Source organism: Macaca nemestrina, chromosome X, assembly GCF_043159975.1.
Source record: "Macaca nemestrina isolate mMacNem1 chromosome X, mMacNem.hap1, whole genome shotgun sequence".
Lineage (NCBI taxonomy): Eukaryota > Metazoa > Chordata > Mammalia > Primates > Cercopithecidae > Macaca > Macaca nemestrina.
In genome coordinates this window covers 760,650-781,265 of record NC_092145.1, presented here as the reverse complement: position 1 = coordinate 781,265, position 20,616 = coordinate 760,650, and the positions used below count along the sequence as shown (strand labels likewise).

The 20,616-nt window shown below is 39.9% G+C and overlaps 1 protein-coding gene across 1 annotated transcript in view; it reads left to right on the top strand.

Moving 5' to 3' along the window:
- The window catches only part of LOC105468349 (BRCA1/BRCA2-containing complex subunit 3), a 48,163-nt gene extending 38,713 nt beyond the window's left edge, over positions 1-9,450 (top strand). The window contains exons 8-11 of the mRNA XM_011718442.3: positions 2,037-2,168; positions 2,713-2,756; positions 6,369-6,538; positions 7,630-9,450. Coding sequence (XP_011716744.1) covers positions 2,037-2,168; positions 2,713-2,756; positions 6,369-6,520 — 328 coding nt within the window. The 3' untranslated portion in view covers positions 6,521-6,538; positions 7,630-9,450. The remainder of the gene's footprint in view (positions 1-2,036; positions 2,169-2,712; positions 2,757-6,368; positions 6,539-7,629) is intronic.
- The last annotated feature ends 11,166 nt before the right edge of the window (positions 9,451-20,616 follow it).

Genomic DNA, 20,616 nt, shown 5'->3' with positions numbered 1-20,616 from the left:
GTTTCTTTAAAAACTAAAAAATAGATCTACTATATGATCCACCAGTCTCACTTCTTGGGTGTATATCCAAAAGAATTAAAAGCAAGACCTCAAATAGCTATTTACATACCTATGTTCACAGCATTATTCATAATAGTCTAGAGGTAAAAGCAACCCACATGTCCATTAATGGATGAATGGACCAACAAAATGCAATGTAACATATAATGGAATACTATCCAAACTTAAAAATAAAGGAAAACCTGTTACAACCTGCAGCATGAAGGAACCCTGAGAATATTATGCTAAGTGAAATAAGTTATTCACAAAAGAACAAATGCAGCATTTTTCTATTTATATAAGGTGTCTAATGATCATAGATATACGAAGTAGAATGGTGGTCACTAGGGGCTGGGAGAAGGGAGAAAGGGGAAGTTGTTTAATGGGTATAGAGTTTCAGTTCTGCAAGATGAGAATGTTTTGAAGATCTGTTTCATAACAATGTTAATATATTTACATTACTGAACTGTATACTTAAAATGGTTAAGATAGTAAATTTTATTTTTTAAGCACAATTAAATTAAAAAGAAAAACAAACCCAAATGGACATTGTAAAAGTGGAAAATACCTAAAATTCAGAAATCATCGTAGGGACTAGCAGCAGACTCAGGTATAGCAGAAGGGATCAGTGAGCACAAATGTTGATAAAATATACCCTAAGTGAAGCAAAGAGTTAAAAAAAAAAAAAAAAGAGAGAATGAACTAGCAGAATGGTGTGTGACAGAACTGTGAGGCAGTATGAACCATTTTAATTTACATGTAATTGGAGCACCAGAAGTAGACAAAGAATGCCTAAAGAGATAGTGGCTAAGAATTCTCTAAAAACTGATTCATACCCATAGATTCATGAATCTCAGCCAATCAAAAGCAATACGAATACAAGCAAACTAAAATAGGTACATTATAGCAGCTAAAGGAATAAAAGATATATTACAAATAGTGGAGCAATAAAACGATAAGAATGATGACTGACTTCTCGTCAGAACCCTGGGAGGCTGGAAGATGATGGGGTGACATCTTTAATGTGCATGAAGAAAAAAGCTATCAATCCCAGAATTTTATATTAAGACAAACCGGACATTTTTATGGAAAAAAGCAGGCAGAATCTGGAGAATTCACTACAAGAAATATTAAAAGTTCTTCAGACTGAAAATATATGATTTTAGATGGAAGCATACCCTGACTACTTGGGTGTGGGGAGGGGAGGGCTTGTAATGCCCCATCATTTGTGTGCCATCTAGGTTGTGGTCTGGGGACTAGGCATGTTCTGCTGGGATGGGGAAGCTAGATCTTAAGCTGCCTTACCACCATGTGCCAGTGCGGCCTCACAGTGCCAGGGGCCTTCAACCTGAATTCTCCACTGAACCCGCTGGTAGGTAGAGTTTAGGTGTATTTGGGGTGATAAGTGGGTAGAGGTAGACTGGTTGGCCTTAGTAACAAACATTTCTGTTTCTCCCACTCTAGCATGAACATGTGAATATTTGTGAATTTCTTACCTATTTCCCCCCAGGGGAGAAAATGGGAAGTGAGGGCCACTGGTAAACACTGAGTTAGAACAAGTGAGTAATCCCACCTACATAATGAATGTGATGGAGCCATTGAAGAGTCTGTAGTTCCTCTTCTCCAGACTTTTGTGATTAATTTGTTCAACCTCACTGGCAACTTCTTGACTGAAAACAGTATTAATTAGCTATTTCCCCTGACTGCGGAGCAGACCTAAGGACCTTGAGCTCTCAAGGCTTCTCTTAAATTTATAGAAGTGGCCTTACATTCTCTATGGGACTAGGGAATACTGGCTCTGCAAACGGGCTTTTAGTTTGTTCTCCAGACAAACCCGGTTTGAACTCTATCCACTTTGAAGTTGCGTCACTAAACGAATTACACAATGCTTAATCTTTGAAGTACGCCATATTCCAAACTTTCAATTAAAACTGTAGAGAACTTCTGATTATGACAACTCAGGGTTTAAAAACTGACCTGAACTGATTGCCTCACAGGTATGAGAGAATCGAAATCCCAATCCATATTGTACCTCATGTCACTATCGGGAAAGTGTGCCTTGAATCAGCAGTAGAGCTGCCCAAGATCCTGTGCCAGGAGGAGCAGGATGCATATAGGAGGATCCACAGGTAGAGACCCTCTTCACTCCTCTTCTCTACTTCTCAGGACCTAGTCTCTCTTTTCTTCTTCTGTCCTTTTGTCTTTAGCAGCTCAACTCTTGAGGCCCCTTTCCTTTTGCCTCTCTGGGAAAGCTTTCTAGCAGTCTCCAATCATAATGTTTCTCACATTGTATGATAATTTCTTCAACATTTGTTTTTCTCCTGCTTACTTTGGATGTTTCAAGGGCAAGGATACTTTCTTTTTTGGTTAAGAAAAGAAGATAATCCACAACATCTTAATCCTGTTGCCAAGCGCTAGGTTTTGCCCAATAAATTTGTACTAAGTCAGAGCTTTGGTGAGAGACAGCAATTTCAAAATTATCGCTTTGAATTATCTTTGAATAAAATCACATCCCCCAAATCGTCAGGAAGTTAATATTGGGGATTTAAATACTACATATTCATCTAATACAGTTGGCAACGGTGTGATGCAGTTTATGGTTGGTATAGTCCATGGCCATTTTGCTTTCCCTTCAGTGCTGCTTTGCCACTAAACTACTCTATTTTCTTTTAGCCTTACACATCTGGACTCAGTAACCAAGATCCATAATGGCTCGGGTAAGAATTTTTTCTTGAGTACTCAGCATTTTTTCTGAGTATTTCCCTGAAATACTCAGCTGACAGAAGCAAATTTAGTTTAAGTGAGTGAAGTGATGGGTACAAGTTGTCCTCAGATTTCCTTTCCCAAGGGTTTTCCTGATCCTGATCCTGATCCCAACATTTCTTTTGAACTCTGGGGATCCATGAATACTATAAATACAGCTTAGAGTAAGACAGGAGGAAAGACAGGAAAGAGCTTTATGATAGACCTACTCAGTGATATACTGGCACACGTTTAACAACCAGTTCTCAAGGAGCAAGAGGTTTGTTCCTGGTTTGTTGTGTTTGGCGGTTTCTGTGGTGTAATGCCCCTGGCATGGCTGGTTTCAAGCAACTAACATGGCATCAACTAGCTTACAAGCTTCTTGGAATTTTAATAGTTGGCTTTTGTGAGCTGGCATGAATTGGTTCCAGCATAACACTACCAGGGCCTGTCATGGTGGGAATTGAAAGAGATGGATGGATAGACAGATAGACAGATAAAAGGGAAGGCATGAGGGAGAAAATCTTTTGATGTCAATAAATATAAAAGTAATTTTTATACAAGGCAAAGGAACAAAAAGCTGAATACAATATTTATACTAATTCACTTGTTCCTAACATACACATTTCCCCAGCCTCACTTTCTGTCTGAGTAACCCTGACTTCTGGGTCATTCTGTGCACTCTTCCCCAGTTACTTGCAAAGTCACCAGTGAGGAAGAAAGGGAGGCTTTTGAGTGTTATAGGCAGTTACTTTTCAAAGAAAAGGAGAAATGGCTTGGTCTATCTGTCCCATAATTTTGGTCTCAGGATAAAACATGACAAAGCTAAAAGTTGGTAATGTATGATATATAACCATATTCTAAAGCCACAGTAATTTAAAAAAGTATAAATAATAGCTCAAAATAAACAAATAGATCAGTGGAACTGAACAGAGTCCAGAGATAGGCCTATGTATATATAAGAATTTATATTTAACAAAGATATTACTTTAAATAAATGAAAAAAGCATGAATTATTTATTAAATAGGATTGGGACAGTTCACTCCTTTGTTCATTCAGGAAACATTTGAGTGCTATTCTAGGCACTGAGGTACAGTGCTGAACAAAAGAGACAGTCTTAACCTTCATGGAGTTAACATTCTTTTATTTCCATTTGGGGGAAAATGGATTCCTACCTAATACCCTACACAAAAAATAAATTCCAGATATATTTAAACTTTTACTATTGTGGTACAACCACTTTAGAAAAGAGGTTGGCAATTATATCTGCCATATGTCATACTAGTTCCTTTCCTAGGTATATACCTCAAAGAATTGAAAACAGCTGCTCAAAGAAAAACCTGTACACAAATGTTTACAGCAGCATTATTCACAATAGCCAAAAGGTAGAAACAACACAAATGTGCATCAGTGGGTGAATGGATAAACTGTGATATATCCGTGTAATGGAGTACAACTCAACAATAAAAAGAACAAACTACTGAAACATGAACAAACAGGATGAGTCTCAAGAACATTGTGCCAGGTGAAGGAAGCATTACACGAAAGGCTACATACTCTATGGTTCCAAATTCAAGAATAAGCAAAACTAATCCATGATGTGGTAGCTGCCTGGGCCCAGGGATAAAGGGGCATTGGATGCAAAGGGAACTGCAGAGGGGATTGTTTGAGGGTGGTGGAAATGGTATATATCTTGACTAGCACTGGTTACATGGGATGTCTTAGTTCATTTTGTGTTGTTATGAAGGAATACCTGAGGCTGGGTAATTTATAAAGAAAAGAGGTTTATTTGGCTTTACAGTTTTGCAGACTGAACAAGAAGCATGGTGCTGGCACCTGCATTTGGTGAGGGCTTCAGGCTGCTTCTACTCGTTACAGAAGGCAAAGGGGAGCCTATGTATTCAGATACCATGTGGCAACAGGAAACAAGAGAATGGGAGAAGGGCCAGGCTCTTTTTAACAGCCAGTTCTTGTGGGAACCAACAGAGAAAGAACTCACCCCTGAGGGAGGGCATTAATCTATTAATGAAGGACCCACCCCCATGACCCAAACACCTCACATGAGGCCCCGCCTCCAACATTGGGGGTCAAATTTTAACATGAGGTTTGGGGGGCCAAATATCCAAATTATAGCATGGGGTATACATTTGTCAAAACTCATAGAACTGTATACTTTAAATTGGTTCATTTTACTGTCTGTAAATTATACCCACAAAAGCTCATTTTATAAGTTAAAGAAATATAGGAGGAAAATATAAGAATTTTTTTCGGCCGGGTGCGGTGGCTCAAGCCTGTAATCCCAGCACTTTGGGAGGCCGAGACGGGCGGATCACGAGGTCAGGAGATCGAGACCATCCTGGTTAACACGGTGAAACCCCGTCTCTACTAAAAAATACAAAAAATTAGCCGGGCGCGGTGGTGGGCGCCTGTAGTCCCAGCTACTCGGGAGGCTGAGGCAGGAGAATGGCGTGAACCCGGGAGGCAGAGCTTGCAGTGAGCTGAGATCCGGCCACTGCACTCCAGCCCGGGCGACAGAGCGAGACTCTGTCTCAAAAAAAAAAAAAGAATTTTTTTCAGACTCTAGGAAGATGATGGCCTAAGTATAATGTGAAAACCTGAACTCACAAAAGGAAAGACTGACTAAATAAAAATTAAAGACTTTTATAGGCCCCTACAAAAATAAAAATGTTAATTATTATCTTTAAAAGAAGTACGGATTAAGATAAGATGATCAGTTTTTCACCTTTCAAAGATTAAATTGAGAGACTATTAGGTGAGGATGTGAGGGAAGTGAACAGTCTCACTGTTCCTGGAGATATAATTTGGTACAATCTGGAAAATACTGGATAATTAGTTTTAAAGTGTACGTGTACTTAGATCTAGCAATTTCACTTAACTGCAGTCTTTAAAATAGCAAAAAACTGGACAGTGGTCATTTCAGTGACAGTCACATATTATGAGAGAGAAAAAGATACTTACATTAGATGGAATTTGTTTTAAAAGAGTACCTTAGAATCTTTGTCTTACCATGAAGCTGAACATTCACAGTAAAGCATAAAAGATGGTAACTCCCTTACTCTTCATTCCTCTGTTCTTCATTTTAAAAGAGGAGCTCTCAGGCGTATTCAATTAATGTACATTTCTGCAATATACATAACAGTTTATATGCCTACAGGGCGCTCTGGAAACGTAAGTTGCAGAAGGCAGACTTCTGGCCCATTAGGAGGTTTTGATGGTTTATAGCAAGGGAAGGTCTGAAAGGCTGGGGAAAGGAACCCTTTCGTGGCTCTTAGCCCTTTTGCCTAAGGGAGTAAAGAGCTGGCCATCTTTCTGCCAGGCTTCCGTCTGGCTTATGGATTCAAGATAGCCTCAGAATGGGTATTTTCTATGCTCAGCTCTTCTGTTTTTCCCCTGGCTGGGCCCAGAAAAATTGTTTACCAGTCCTACTTATTACACTTTTTCTACTTCCTTCTCCAACCCCTTCTTTCTGTGCTCATGGTTGGGGGTCTGCTGGTGATGGAGTGGGGACATGCTAGTGGATGGTGCTTTTCCACAATTATTCTCATCTTTATTTTTCCTATTGAAGTGTTTACCAAGAATCTGTGCAGTCAGATGTCAGCAGTCAGCGGGCCTCTCCTACAGTGGCTGGAGGACAGACTGGAGCAAAACCAACAGCATTTGCAGGAATTGCAACAAGAAAAGGAAGAGCTTATGCAAGAACTTTCTTCTCTAGAATAAATCAGGAGACAAAATGGGGTAAAAAACTTCTTTTTCAATTTGTGTACTAAACACAGTCTGAAAATGCACACAGCTCACATCCAGGCAGACAATAGAGTAGTTCTTTTTATATCCCAGTAGATAAGTTTTCACATGCAATCAGCACAGGATGTCTTCCTGACAGTTTAATTAGAGTTCACTGAACCCTCCTACCTATAACTGACCTATAAGGAGCTTATGCAAGAGAATTTAAGTAGAATATGAAAGTTATTTTTAAAAAGGGCATAGGTGGTACATCGGCAAGGAATATCTTAGAATAAAATGTCTGGGGAGTATATTTTAAACATATTTCCCTTTCTTTTAACTTGGAAGTCTTCATTTTCAAATACATTCACTCGCTAGAATATTTTATGTTTCAATTTTGTAGGTATGATGCTTATGTTGGACAAGCAAATAATAAATCTAGTGTCAGTGGAAGGAAGCACCCCACCTCTATGCCCTCATTGAGAGGGCAGTGTCTTCCTTCTTAATTTCTAAAATATATGTTCCGAGATACCTATCAAACATTGAATCTCTGAAGGTACTCTTTAAACAAACATGAGTTCTAGCATATTTGACTCTGAAGTAAATTCCTACTGAGCAGATTCTATCTGCCTAGGAATTTCCATTATAGTATAAATGTGTTTCTCCAGAAACATTTAGGATTTAGGATGTAATAAAAATCATGCTTTTAAAAAGTTTGGTTGCATTACTCTTATCATGTAAAAGCACAAATGATAAATGTGTCTTCAGAAAAGACATACTTTTCTGTGTGCTTGTTGCATACTGGAAACAAAGTATGCTTGTTGGATACTGGAAGTTAAGTGATAAAGGCTGATTTTGGTTTTTGTTTATCCTTCTTATTTTTCAAATTTCAAAGTGTTGTCCAGAAGCACCTACATCAGAATCACTTGAAGGTCAAACCCTATCTCTAGGGATAAAACCCAGAAATCTGCATGAACTCCTTAGCTGATTCTGGGGCATACTCACATTTGAAAACCACTAGCCTTGAGCATATGGAATGTATATACTATATTGTCCCGAATTTCCCACAGCCACTGTTCTTCTCTATTCTTTTTATTTCCCTATAGGAAAGATGAAAATATCCAGTATAAAGTTACTTAAGCTAAATCAATTTTGAAGAAGAAAAACTTGGAGGACTCACATTACCTGACTTCAAGACTTACTAAAAAGCTATAGTAATCAAGATAGATGGTATTGGCAGAGGAACAGACACATAAATCAATGGAACAGATGAGAGAACCCAGAAATAAACCCATATAAATATGCTCAACTGATTTTGAAAAAGTGCAAAAGCAATTCAATGGAGGAAGAATAGCCTTTCTGACAAATTATGCTGGAGCAATTAGACACCCATAGCGAGGAGAAAAAAGAACCTCTACTTAAACCTCACATCTTATATAAATTTAACTCAAAATGTATAATGGACTTAAATGTAATACATAAAACTATATAACTTGGAAAAAAGCCACGGGAGAAAAAGCTTCAGGATCTTGGGCTAGGTGACAAGTTCTTGGACTTTGCCCCAAAAGCACATCCATAAAAGACAAAAACTGATATATTGGACTTCTTAAAAATTTAAAAACTTGTGATTTAAGAAGAGGAAAAGATAAGCTACAGATTGAGATGAATTTGCAAACCATATATCTGATCAATTTGGCACATATAAAGTGTGCTAAAAACTCAACTGTAGTCAGGCATGGTAGCCCATGCTTATAATCTCACCACTTTAGGAGGCGTGCTTGAGGTCAGGGGTTCCAGACCAGCCTGGGCAAGACAGTGAGACTCTGTCTCTACAAAAAAATTTTTTTTTTAAATTAGCTGGGCACCATGACACACACCAGTAGTCCCAGCTACTAGGGAGACAGGAGGATCACTTGAGCCCAGGAGTTTGAGGCTGCATTGAGCTATGATCACACCACCACACTCCAACCTGTATAACAGAGTGAGGCCTTGTCTCAAAAAAAGCCACAAAAGCTCAACAATAAAAACAAGCAGTCCAATTAGAAAATGGGCAAAAGACATGAATAGATGTTTCACTGAAGAGGATCTATAGATGGCAAGTAAGCATATGAAAAGCTGTTAAACTCCATAAGTCATGAGGGAATGCAAATTGAAACCACAGTGAGGCTATGACTTACTTATCTGAATGGCTAAAGAAACAATAGTGAAAATACCAAATACCAATGAGGATACAAACTGAATATTTTATACATTGCTAACAGGAATGTAAAATGGTACAGCCACTCTGGAAAAGAGTTTATAAATTTCTTATCAAGTTAAACATAATTTTTTAATCAAGTTAAACATAAGACCCCACAGTTGTGCTCCTGGACATTCATTCCAGAGAAATGAAAATCTATATTGTACTTGTACCCAAACATTCATAGGAGCTTTATTTGTAATTACCCCAAACTGGAAACAACCCAGATGTCCTACAACAGGTACATGGTTAAACAAACCATCCCTAACTTGCAATACTACTCTGGAATGAAAAGGAACTAACTGTTGATACAAGAACATGGTTGTACCTCAGGGGTATTATGGTGAACAAAAAAGCCAGTCTCAAATGGTCACATACTGTATGATTGCATTTATATAATATTCTTGAGGTGACAAAATTATTGAAATGAAGAACAGATTAATGGTTGCCAGGGATAGGAATTGGAGGGGGTGTGGGATATGTATGACTGTAAAGAGATGACACAAGGAGTTCCTTTGTGCTGATGGAACAGTTCTGTGTGATTATGATGATTGTGATGATGATTATAGCATTTGATTATGAAGTTAAGCACATGAATCTATACCTGTGCTGAAGTTGTATGGACCTACATACACACAAATGAATGCATGTAAAATCTGGTGATACTGAATAAAGTCTGTAGTCTAGATAGCACTATAATATCATTGTCAATATCTTGGATATGAAGTTGTGCTATAGTTACAAAACTGTACCACTGGAGGAAACTGGGTAACGGATACGTGGGACTCTGTACTATTTTTGCAACTATAAGTATATAATTATTGCAAAATGAAAAGTTGTAAGTTTTAAGTAAGAAACTGGGACGTATGGTACCTATTTTATGAAGTAAGAAAAGGGTGATAGAAAATTTGAGGGGAATAAAACAATTGGAATATTTTTACAGGCCAACCTTTCGCACAAGTCCTTTTCCTTTTCTGGGTTTCATTTTCTTTAGGAATAGAATGAGATTAGAGTAGTTGACCACCAAGGTTTCTTTTAGCTCAGTGTCCAGTCTTTAAAAGTGTTGAGCATCACAAAAAACAGTGGTGTGAACAAGATGTATCATTATTTTCCCAGCTGCACCAATCTGGCTTACCTTTACACAACCCTGTATCCCCTTATGAACACTAGATTCTCTATATTCAATCACATCCAAGGGTCTCATGGTAACTGCATATACTTGTTCTGTTTTCTTATCTCCTATAATTTCAGCTCATTGCCTTGTGACCTCTGCCCACAGCACTTCACTGAAACTACTCCTGCCAAAGTCACCAATGATCTCTACACAGTGAAAGTCAATAGTTGCTTCTCCCATCCTTAATGAACCTCTCAGTATTGACACAGTTGGTCACTCCTCCCTGAAATCTACTTCCTTGGCTTCTCTTATTTTCTTCTCTGGCTAGTCTTCCTGTTGTTCTTTTCTTCTCTAGCTGTTCCTTCTCAAATTCATTCATAGACTTCTCTATCTTTGCTTACCTATATGCAGTTGACATACAAATCTGTATTTGTCCACGCCTCTATCTGAACTCCAGACCTACATTTCCACCTCTCTACTGGACATTTCACTTGGTTGTGTTTTTAAATTTCTAAATTTTTTTTTTTTTTGAGGCAGGGTCTCACTCTGTTGCCCAGGCTAGAGTGCAGTGGCATGATCATGGCTCACTGCAGCTTCGACCTCCTGACCTCAGCCTCCCAAGTAGCTGGGACTACAGGCATGCACCACCATGCCTCACTCATTTTTTTTTGTATTTTTTTGAAGTGACAGGGTTCCACCACATTGCCCAGGCTGGTGGCAAACTACTGGGCTCAAGCAATCCACCTGCCTCGGCCTCCCAAAGTGCTAGGATTACAGGCACGAGCACGTGCCTGGCCTCCACTTGGCTGCCTTAATGGCACATAAAAATTAATATATCTAAATCTGAAATCATAGTTTTCAATCTAAACTATATTCCCTTCCAACATTTCTTACCTCAGTGAATAGTGAATGTAACATCTATTTGCACAAACCGGAAACCAAATAGACATTCTTAACACCTCTCTCCATTACCTTCTAAACTACTTATATTGATAGAGTTATAGCAATTTGAAATTCTTTTTCTAACCTAGTAATCTGAGTAATTTGTAGGATAAGCATGTCAGGGGAGGGGCAGGTACATGGAGGTGTCAGTGCCTGATGGCTGAGGAAGCAGGCTGGGATTACTGCGTGGAGGTATCAAAGTTTCCAGCTTTGTGGCTCCGTGGTCGGGTGGAGGGGCAGGGGGAGAGATCCAGTGGAAGCCATGTTGTGCCAGTGCCCTCAGGGTGAGGAGGCAGCCAGCAATGTGCTACATTAGGCAAATAACTAAATTGATTGAGCGAAGAAGTAAATCTGTTGAGGAAAATGGGAGCTAGGTTTCTCAGTGTCAGAGAAATTATTTGAAAACATGGAAAGGCCAGGCGCAGTGGATCATGCCTGTAATCCCAGCACTTTGGGAGGCCGAGACGGGTGGATCGCGAGGTCGGGAGATAGAGACCATCCTGGCTAACACAGTGAAACCCTGTCTTTACTAAAAATACAAAAAAAAAAAAAAAATTAGCTGGGCGTGGTGGTGGGCGCATGTAGTCCCAGCTACTTGGGAAGCTGAGGCAGGAGCATGGCATGAACCCGGGAGGTGCAGCTCGCAGTGAGCCAAGATCTCACCACTGCACTCCAGCCTGGGCGACAGAGCGAGACTGTCTCAAAAAAAAAAAAAAAAAAAAAAAAGAAAGCATGGAAAAGAGGAAGGGTAAAATGAATCTCATGGTATTGGATTAAAATTGGAAAAGAGTTCATTAATATGAACTATTTTTCAAAGGAAAAAGAGTATGTGTGTATGTGTGTGTGTATGTGTGTGTGTGTGTGTATATATATATACACACATATACGTGTGTGTGTATATATATATGCACACAAACCCTATACATATATATCTCAGAGCTGAGAAAGGTATGTGTATGTGTATTTGTGCATACCTTTCTCAGCTGTGTCCACCAAGACAAACTAAAAGTGACATCCAGTGTCTTTGAGCACACCTAGCACCAAGATGCTGATTTTCAAATCCTCCACTAAAAATGGAATTGAATTGAGAGTCCAGAAATAAGCCCACACATCTACAGTCAACTGATTTTCAACAAGGGTACAAGACTATAGGAGAGAATAGTCTTCAACAACTGGTGAGTGGACAAGTGGATATCCACCTGCAAAATAATGAAGTTGGACCGAGACCCCACACAATATATGAATATTGACTCAAAATGTATTGAAGACTTAAATTCAAGAGCCTAAACAATAAAAACTTTATAAGAAAACAGTAGTAAATCTTTATGATCTTGGTTTTTGCAATGGATTCTTAGATATGACACCAAAAGTGCAATCAACAAATAAAAAATAGGCAAATTGGAATTTATGAAAGTTAGAAAATTTTGTGCATCCAAAGACATCAGGACAATGGCAGAAAATATTTGCAAATCCTATGTATAAGAGTCTAGTATGCAAAATATATAAAGAACACTGAAAACAACAAAAACCAAACAGCACAATTCAAAAATGGGCAAAGGACCGAAATAGAAATTTTCCAAAGAAGACCTACAAATTGCGAAGCAGCACATGAAAAGATGCTTGACATTACTAGTCACCAGGGAAATAAAAATCATGGGATACAACTTTATACTAACCAGAATAAAAATGTAAGAGAATAACAAGTGTTGGTGAGGGTGTGGAGAAATTGGAACTCTTGTACACTACAGGTAGGAATATAAAATGGTATAGTCAATTTGGAAAATTGGCTGATGGTTCCTCCAAAAGTTAAACAGAGAATTACCATAAGACCTAGCAATTGCATTTCTAGGTGTATATCCCACAGAACTGAAGACAGAAATTTAAATAAAAACTAGACAACCCAAATGTCTATCAACCAATGAATGGGTAAACAAAATGTGGTCTGTTCTTTAATGGAATTTTATTTGGCCATAAAAAGGAATGAGGGGTAGGAGGAGCAGGAATAGAGGGTTGATGGCTAAGAGGGATGAGGTTTCTTTTTGAGGTGATGAAAATATTCTAAGTTGAGTGCAGCGATGGTTGTACAGGTCAATGACTATACTAAAAGCCATTAAATTGTTCACTTTAAATGGGCGAATTGTGTTGTATGTAAATTATGTCTCAATAAAACTTTTTTTTTTTAAAAGACACAAAAGAAACTTTCCTGCAGCTCCAGCTGACCCTGCAGGCTGGCCTCTTCCACTCTGACCTGTGCTCCCTAAGCTCCCTGCGAAGGAGATAAAATGAGCTCCTGGTCTGCAACAGCTATTGGTTATTGTAATGTCTGCTTTTGTTTAAAAGGAAAAAAGACTCAACTCCTTATACCGTTTGAATTGTATCTATTTGGGGATCTCTGAGTTTCCTGTATCTGGATGTCTAAATCTCTTACTAGACTTAGGAAGTTTTCAGCAAGATGACTGGATGATCATGTTTCAGCCTCTGTGAGACAAACGTTACAGCAGCAGATGGCACAAGACCCAGGAGCCTGGGGATGAACGTCACTGGAATCCACACACTCATCAGATCTGTGCTGCCCAGGCAGCAGGCACTATTGAAAGATGGCATGGACTCAAAGGAAAAACTGAAAGGACAGTTGGATGGCCAAGGCTCAGCCTCCAGTGTAACACACACGTATGACAGTCAGTTTGGGCTATAAATGTGACAGAAGGATACCTGTCAAAATGTAATGTTTAATTATGAAGTGGGGAAGGAGGAAGAAGCTTAGATGGCTGTAAGAGACCAAATGAAACAAGTGTAATTAGCACTGCATAATTAATCCTTCTCACTCTACCTTTGTTCCTTCCTGCCTACCTCTAGGACCATGGGCCACTGGGATTTGGGGTAGCAAAAAGGAGCCAGGGGTTAGTGATTCTAACCTGGTACTCCTTTTACCACCTGGGTATGCTTGCTGGATTTGGATAGTTACAGACATTGACGATAATGATCCTGAGATGATGGTGCTCCATGCATCAGAGATTAGAGATGTTACAGGTACAAGGGATACAAAGAAAGAACTGCTGGGCCATCAGGGACAAGTTGATATGGTTTGCATGTGTGTCCCCTCCAAATCTCATGTTGAAATGTGATCTCCAGTGTTGAAGGTGGGCCTCGTGAGAAGCATTTGGGTCATCAGGGCGGATCCCTCATGGATACCTTGGTGCTGTCCTCACGATGATGAGTGAGTTCTTGCTCTGAGTTCATGTGAGATCTGGTTGTTTAAAAGAGTAGCACATCCTTGCCGCTTTGCTCCCACTCATGATGTAATACATCAGTTCCCCCTTTGCCTTCCACCATGATTGTAAGCCTCCTGAGGCCTTCATCAGATGCAGATGCTGATGCCATGTTTCCTGTACAGCCTGCAGAACTGTGAGCCATTTAAACCTCTTTATAAATTATCCACCCTCAGGTATTCCTTTGTAGCAATGCAAAAATAGACTAATACACAATTTAGGAGCAAGGTGTAGGTAAGACAAGGAGAGGACTGGAAAAGGGTGAAGTGACTGCTGCAAGGACTGATAACATCAATCACATGGCTGTGAAAGGAGGGCAACAGTCCTGACGGTTGGAGAGAGCACACTTTAAACTCTGTGAAGGCAGAGGTGGAGGGAGGGGCCGCTAACATCTCAGCTACTTGTCTGCAGAGCCTCTGGACAATTTAGCCCAGACTGCCATCACCACTTTCAACTCAATGGCTGGCCAACAAATCTTAATCTAAGGACTCTCAGAAACTTCCCAGGAACTTCTGACTCAAGTAACCTCAATTCAAAATGATAGAATGAGATTAACTTTCTGGAAACTGACAAAACTCTTTTGTACAAGAGCTTAATAGAATTGGACCCTGATCCCAACTTAGCACAATGGCACTGCTGAGGTCACTACAACTTCTTATGTGAATAAGAAGCTACCTATAGTAGCGTGCCACACACAAACTGGTCTATTTTCTCTAATGTACATGGTAATGGGACAATAACACATTACCCAGGACTTCCTGCTGGTCAGTCAAGGCAGGATATGTGCAACTGTCAGCATCCCTTACTGCACCTGGGTTAATGAAATATTTAACTGGCTTGGCTCCAGTTGCGGAGCCTAGCTTCAGTGTATCCTCCAAGTGGGCCTAATTAGAGAAGCATTCTTGTATATGTTGCCCAAAATAATCAGAATTTGGTTAAAGCCCCTATAAGCATGATTAGTTAGAGTATATTTGATGGGGTGGCCTGTGCTCCTGAGAATTCTTAACTAGCTATTTGAAAAGTGAAGGATGGAGTTGTAGAGAGTGGATCTGCCATGGTGCCCTTGTGACCTGGCATGCGTATATCTATGCAAGCTAGGCTTGAATTGCAAGTTATCTGAGTCTTGGCAGGATGTATTGTGGTCCTCCCAGAACACAAGAGGATGGGAGGGTGATGAGGTGCTGTTTCAAGGCTATCTCTAACCTCCTAAACTCACTGAGACAGACAATTTCTCATCTCCTGAGTACTGTTGAGGTCTGAGGCTATCTGCCCTGCCCCATTCAGGGTATAGCTACAGAATATAAAACTGCTAGCTGCAGTCTAAAAGGGGCTCCTCAGCAATGGGGTGTCCCATAACTGGTGCAGCAACTTTCAGAAGTTGTCCTGTTTGGTGCAGGGAACAAGGATATGGGGAGCTGGCACCTTTGGCCCATCTTCCTCTTGCTGTCTATGTAGGTAACAATCTTAAAAGGACATGTCATTACTTTAGAAGCCAAATCAATCACTCTTGGGCTTGGCCTTTTTTTGACAATGTGGTAGTTATGTACAAGAGTGTCTTTGTTTTTGAGACTTGCACACTGGAGTGTTTAGGAGTGATGGAATATGTCTGCAACTTGGTCTCAAATGGTTAAGAAAAAGCCATATGATAATGGTGGTACACACACGTAGGCATGCACACTGCAGAAATGTGAAGTGTTATCAATTGAACAATCTGGATGAAGTGAACATGGGAGTTCTTTGTACTATTCCTCCAACTTTTTGGTAAGTTCATAACAAGTTACTTTTTAAAATCTACATATAATGTACAATGTCTGAAAGGCTACATGAGAAAATGCTAACTAGCTCATTACCCCTGGTGACTGAGCTTAAGGCCAGGGGGGAGTCTTATTTTTCACTTTGAACTCTTCTGTAAATTGTTTTTTGAATTTCTACAATGACTATTTATTACTTTCTTAATATAAAATTAAAATGTCCAATTTTTAAAATCACAAAATATAATAAAGGAAACTTGAAAAATGTGAAGAGAAACCTATAATTTCCTCAAAATAACTATCATTTTTAATAGTCCTTTTGCTTTTCTCTTATTTTATTTGTTATTCATTTCTAGTATTAATGCATCTTATAGTTTTGCATGTGGATTTCTTCATTTAACATAATTCTAAATTCTTCATTTAACATAATTCTAAATTCATAATTCTTCATTTAAATTCTAAAAATTTAATATGTTGTATAGGTTTCATAATTTATAATTGTAGCTTACTCTCCTATCTGGTGGCAATACCATGATTTAATGATTCACTAAATCAACAACAACAGCAGCAAACCCTGGGGAGAGGGACATCTTATTTCCAGAGCCACCACATTATAACAAAATGTCCAGTTTTAAACAAAAAATTACGAGGCATGCAAGGAAACAAAGTATGGCCTACTGACAGGAAAAAGAAAAAGTAGAAACTGTCCCAGACAAAGCCCAGGTCTTGGATTTACCAGACAAATAACTTAAGTCAACAGTTGTAAATATGCTCAAAGAGCAAAAGGAAACCATGAATAAACAATTAAATCAGGAAAAGGATATCTCACCAAATAGAGATAACAAAGATAAAAATTTTTAAAGGACCAAAATAGAAATTCAGGAGCTAAAAACTATAATAACTGAAATGAATGATTCATGAGAGAGACTTAACAGATTTGAGCAGACAGAAGAAAGAATCAGTGAACTTGAAGATAGGTCAATTATCAGAGACCCAAGTATCAAAGAAAAAAGAATGAAGAAAAACAAACATCCTCAGAGACCTGTGGGACACCATTAAGCATAACAATGCACCCACAATGGGAGTTCTAACTAAAGAAGGGGCGTAAAGAAGTCATGGTCAAAAACTCCCCAAATTTGATGAAAGCTATGAATCTACATATTCAAGAAACTCTAAGTATTCTGAGTGGGATAAACCCACACCTAGACACTTCATAGTCAAAATGTCTAAAGCCAGGGGTGGAGCAAGATGGCCGAATAGGAACAGCTCCAGTCTCCAACTCCCAGCGCGAGCGACACAGAAGACCAGTGATTTCTGCATTTTCAACTGAGGTACTGGGTTAATCTCACTAGGGAGTGCCGGACAATCGGTGCTGGTCAGCTGCTGCAGCCCGGCCAGCCAGAGCTGAAGCAGGGCGAGGCATCGCCTCACCTGGGAAGTGCAAGGGGAAAGGGAATCCCTTTTCCTAGCCAGGGGAACTGAGACACAAAACACCTGGAAAATTGGGTAACTCCCACCCCAATACTGCGCTTTAAGCAAACAGGCACACCAGGAGATTATATCCCACACCGGGAGGGTCCCACGCCCACGGAGCCTCCCTCATTGCTAGCACAGCAGTCTGTGATCTTGCTGCAAGGCAGCAGCGAGGCTGGGGGAGGGGCGCCCGCCATTGCTGAGGCTTAAGTAGGTAAACAAAGCCACTGGGAAGCTCGAACTGGGTGGAGCTCACAGCAGCTCAAGGGAACCTGCCTGTCTCTGTAGACTCCACCTCTGGGGACAGGGCATAGTAAACAACCACAAAAGCAGCAGAAACCTCTGCAGATGCAAACGACTCTGTCTGACAGCTTTGAAGAGAGCAGTGGATCTCCCAACACGGAGGTTGAGATCTGAGAAGGGACAGACTGCCTGCTCAAGTGGGTCCCTGACCCCTGAGTAGCCTAACTGGGAGACATCCCCCACTAGGGGCAGTCTGACACCCCACACCTCACAGGGTGGAGTACACCCCTGAGAGGAAGCCTCCAAAGCAAGAATCAGACAGGTACACTCGCTGTTCAGCAATATTCTATCTTCTGCAGCCTCTGCTGCTGACACCCAGGCAAACAGGGTCTGGAGTGGACCTCAAGCAATCTCCAACAGACCTACAGCTGAGGGTCCTGACTGTTAGAAGGAAAACTATCAAACAGGAAGGACACCTATACCAAAACCCCATCAGTACGTCACCATTATCATCAAAGACCAGAGGCAGATAAAACCACAAAGATGGGGAAGAAGCAGAGCAGAAAAGCTGGAAATTCAAAAAATAAGAGCACATCTCCCCCGGCAAAGGAGCGCAGCTCGTCGCCAGCAACGGATCAAAGCTTGATGGAGAATAACTTTGATGAGATGAGAGAAGAAGGCTTCAGTCCATCAAACTTCTCAGAGCTAAAGAAGGAATTACGTACCCAGCGCAAAGAAACTAAAAATCTTGAAAAAAAAGTGGAAGAATTGATGGCTAGAGTAATTAATGCAGAGAAGGTCCTAAACGAAATGAAAGAAATGAAAACCATGACACGAGAAATACGTGACAAATGCACAAGCTTCAGTAACCGACTCAATCAACTGGAAGAAAGAGTATCAGTGATTGAGGATCAAATGAATGAAATGAAGCGAGAAGAGAAACCAAAAGAAAAAAGAAGAAAAAGAAATGAACAAAGCCTGCAAGAAGTATGGGATTATGTAAAAAGACCAAATCTATGTCTGATTGGGGTGCCTGAAAGTGAGGGGGAAAATGGAACCAGGTTGGAAAACACTCTTCAGGATATCATCCAGGAGAACTTCCCCAACCTAGTAGGGCAGGCCAACATTCAAATCCAGGAAATACAGAGAACGCCACAAAGATACTCCTCGAGAAGAGCAACTCCAAGACACATAATTGCCAGATTCACCAAAGTTGAAATGAAGGAAAAAATCTTAAGGGCAGCCAGAGAGAAAGGTCGGGTTACCCACAAAGGGAAGCCCATCAGACTAACAGCAGATCTCTCGGCAGAAACTCTCCAAGCCAGAAGAGAGTGGGGGCCAATATTCAACATTCTTAAAGAAAAGAATTTTAAACCCAGAATTTCATATCCAGCCAAACTAAGTTTCATAAGTGAAGGAGAAATAAAATCCTTTACAGATAAGCAAATGCTTAGAGATTTTGTCACCACTAGGCCTGCCTTACAAGAGACCCTGAAGGAAGCACTAAACATGGAAAGGAACAACCGGTACCAGCCATCGCAAAAACATGCCAAAATGTAAAGACCATTGAGGCTAGGAAGAAACTGCATCAACTAACGAGCAAAATAACCAGTTAATATCATAATGGCAGGATCAAGTTCACACATAACAATATTAACCTTAAATGTAAATGGACTAAATGCTCCAATTAAAAGACACAGACTGGCAAACTGGATAAAGAGTCAAGACCCATCAGTCTGCTGTATTCAGGAGACCCATCTCACACGCAGAGACATACATAGGCTCAAAATAAAGGGATGGAGGAAGATTTACCAAGCAAATGGAGAACAAAAAAAAGCAGGGGTTGCAATACTAGTCTCTGATAAAACAGACTTTAAACCATCAAAGATCAAAAGAGACAAAGAAGGCCATTACATAATGGTAAAGGGATCAATTCAACAGGAAGAGCTAACTATCCTAAATATATATGCACCCAATACAGGAGCACCCAGATTCATAAAGCAAGTCCTTAGAGACTTACAAAGAGACTTAGACTCCCATACAATAATAATGGGAGACTTCAACACTCCACTGTCAACATTAGACAGATCAACGAGACAGAAAATTAACAAGGATATCCAGGAATTGAACTCATCTCTGCAGCAAGCAGACCTAATAGACATCTATAGAACTCTCCACCCCAAATCAACAGAATATACATTCTTCTCAGCACCACATCATACTTACTCCAAAATTGACCACGTAATTGGAAGTAAAGCACTCCTCAGCAAATGTACAAGAACAGAAATTATAACAAACTGTCTCTCAGACCACAGTGCAATCAAACTAGAACTCAGGACTAAGAAACTCAATCAAAACTGCTCAACTACATGGAAACTGAACAACCTGCTCCTGAATGACTACTGGGTACATAACGAAATGAAGGCAGAAATAAAGATGTTCTTTGAAACCAATGAGAACAAAGATACAACATACCAGAATCTCTGGGACACATTTAAAGCAGTGTGTAGAGGGAAATTTATAGCACTAAACGCCCACAAGAGAAAGCAGGAAAGATCTAAAATTGACACTCTAACATCGCAATTAAAAGAACTAGAGAAGCAAGAGTAAACACATTCGAAAGCTAGCAGAAGGCAAGAAATAACTAAGATCAGAGCAGAACTGAAGGAGATAGAGACACAAAAAACCCTCCAAAAAATCAATGAATCCAGGAGTTGGTTTTTTGAAAAGATCAACAAAATTGACAGACCACTAGCCAGACTAATAAAGAAGAAAAGAGAGAAGAATCAAATCGACGCAATTAAAAATGATAAAGGGGATATCACCACCGACCCCACAGAAATACAAACTACCATCAGAGAATACTATAAACACCTCTACGCAAATAAACTGGAAAATCTAGAAGAAATGGATAATTTCCTGGACACTTACACTCTTCCAAGACTAAACCAGGAAGAAGTTGAATCCCTGAATAGACCAATAGCAGGCTCTGAAATTGAGGCAACAATTAATAGCCTACCAACCAAAAAAAGTCCAGGACCAGATGGATTCACAGCTGAATT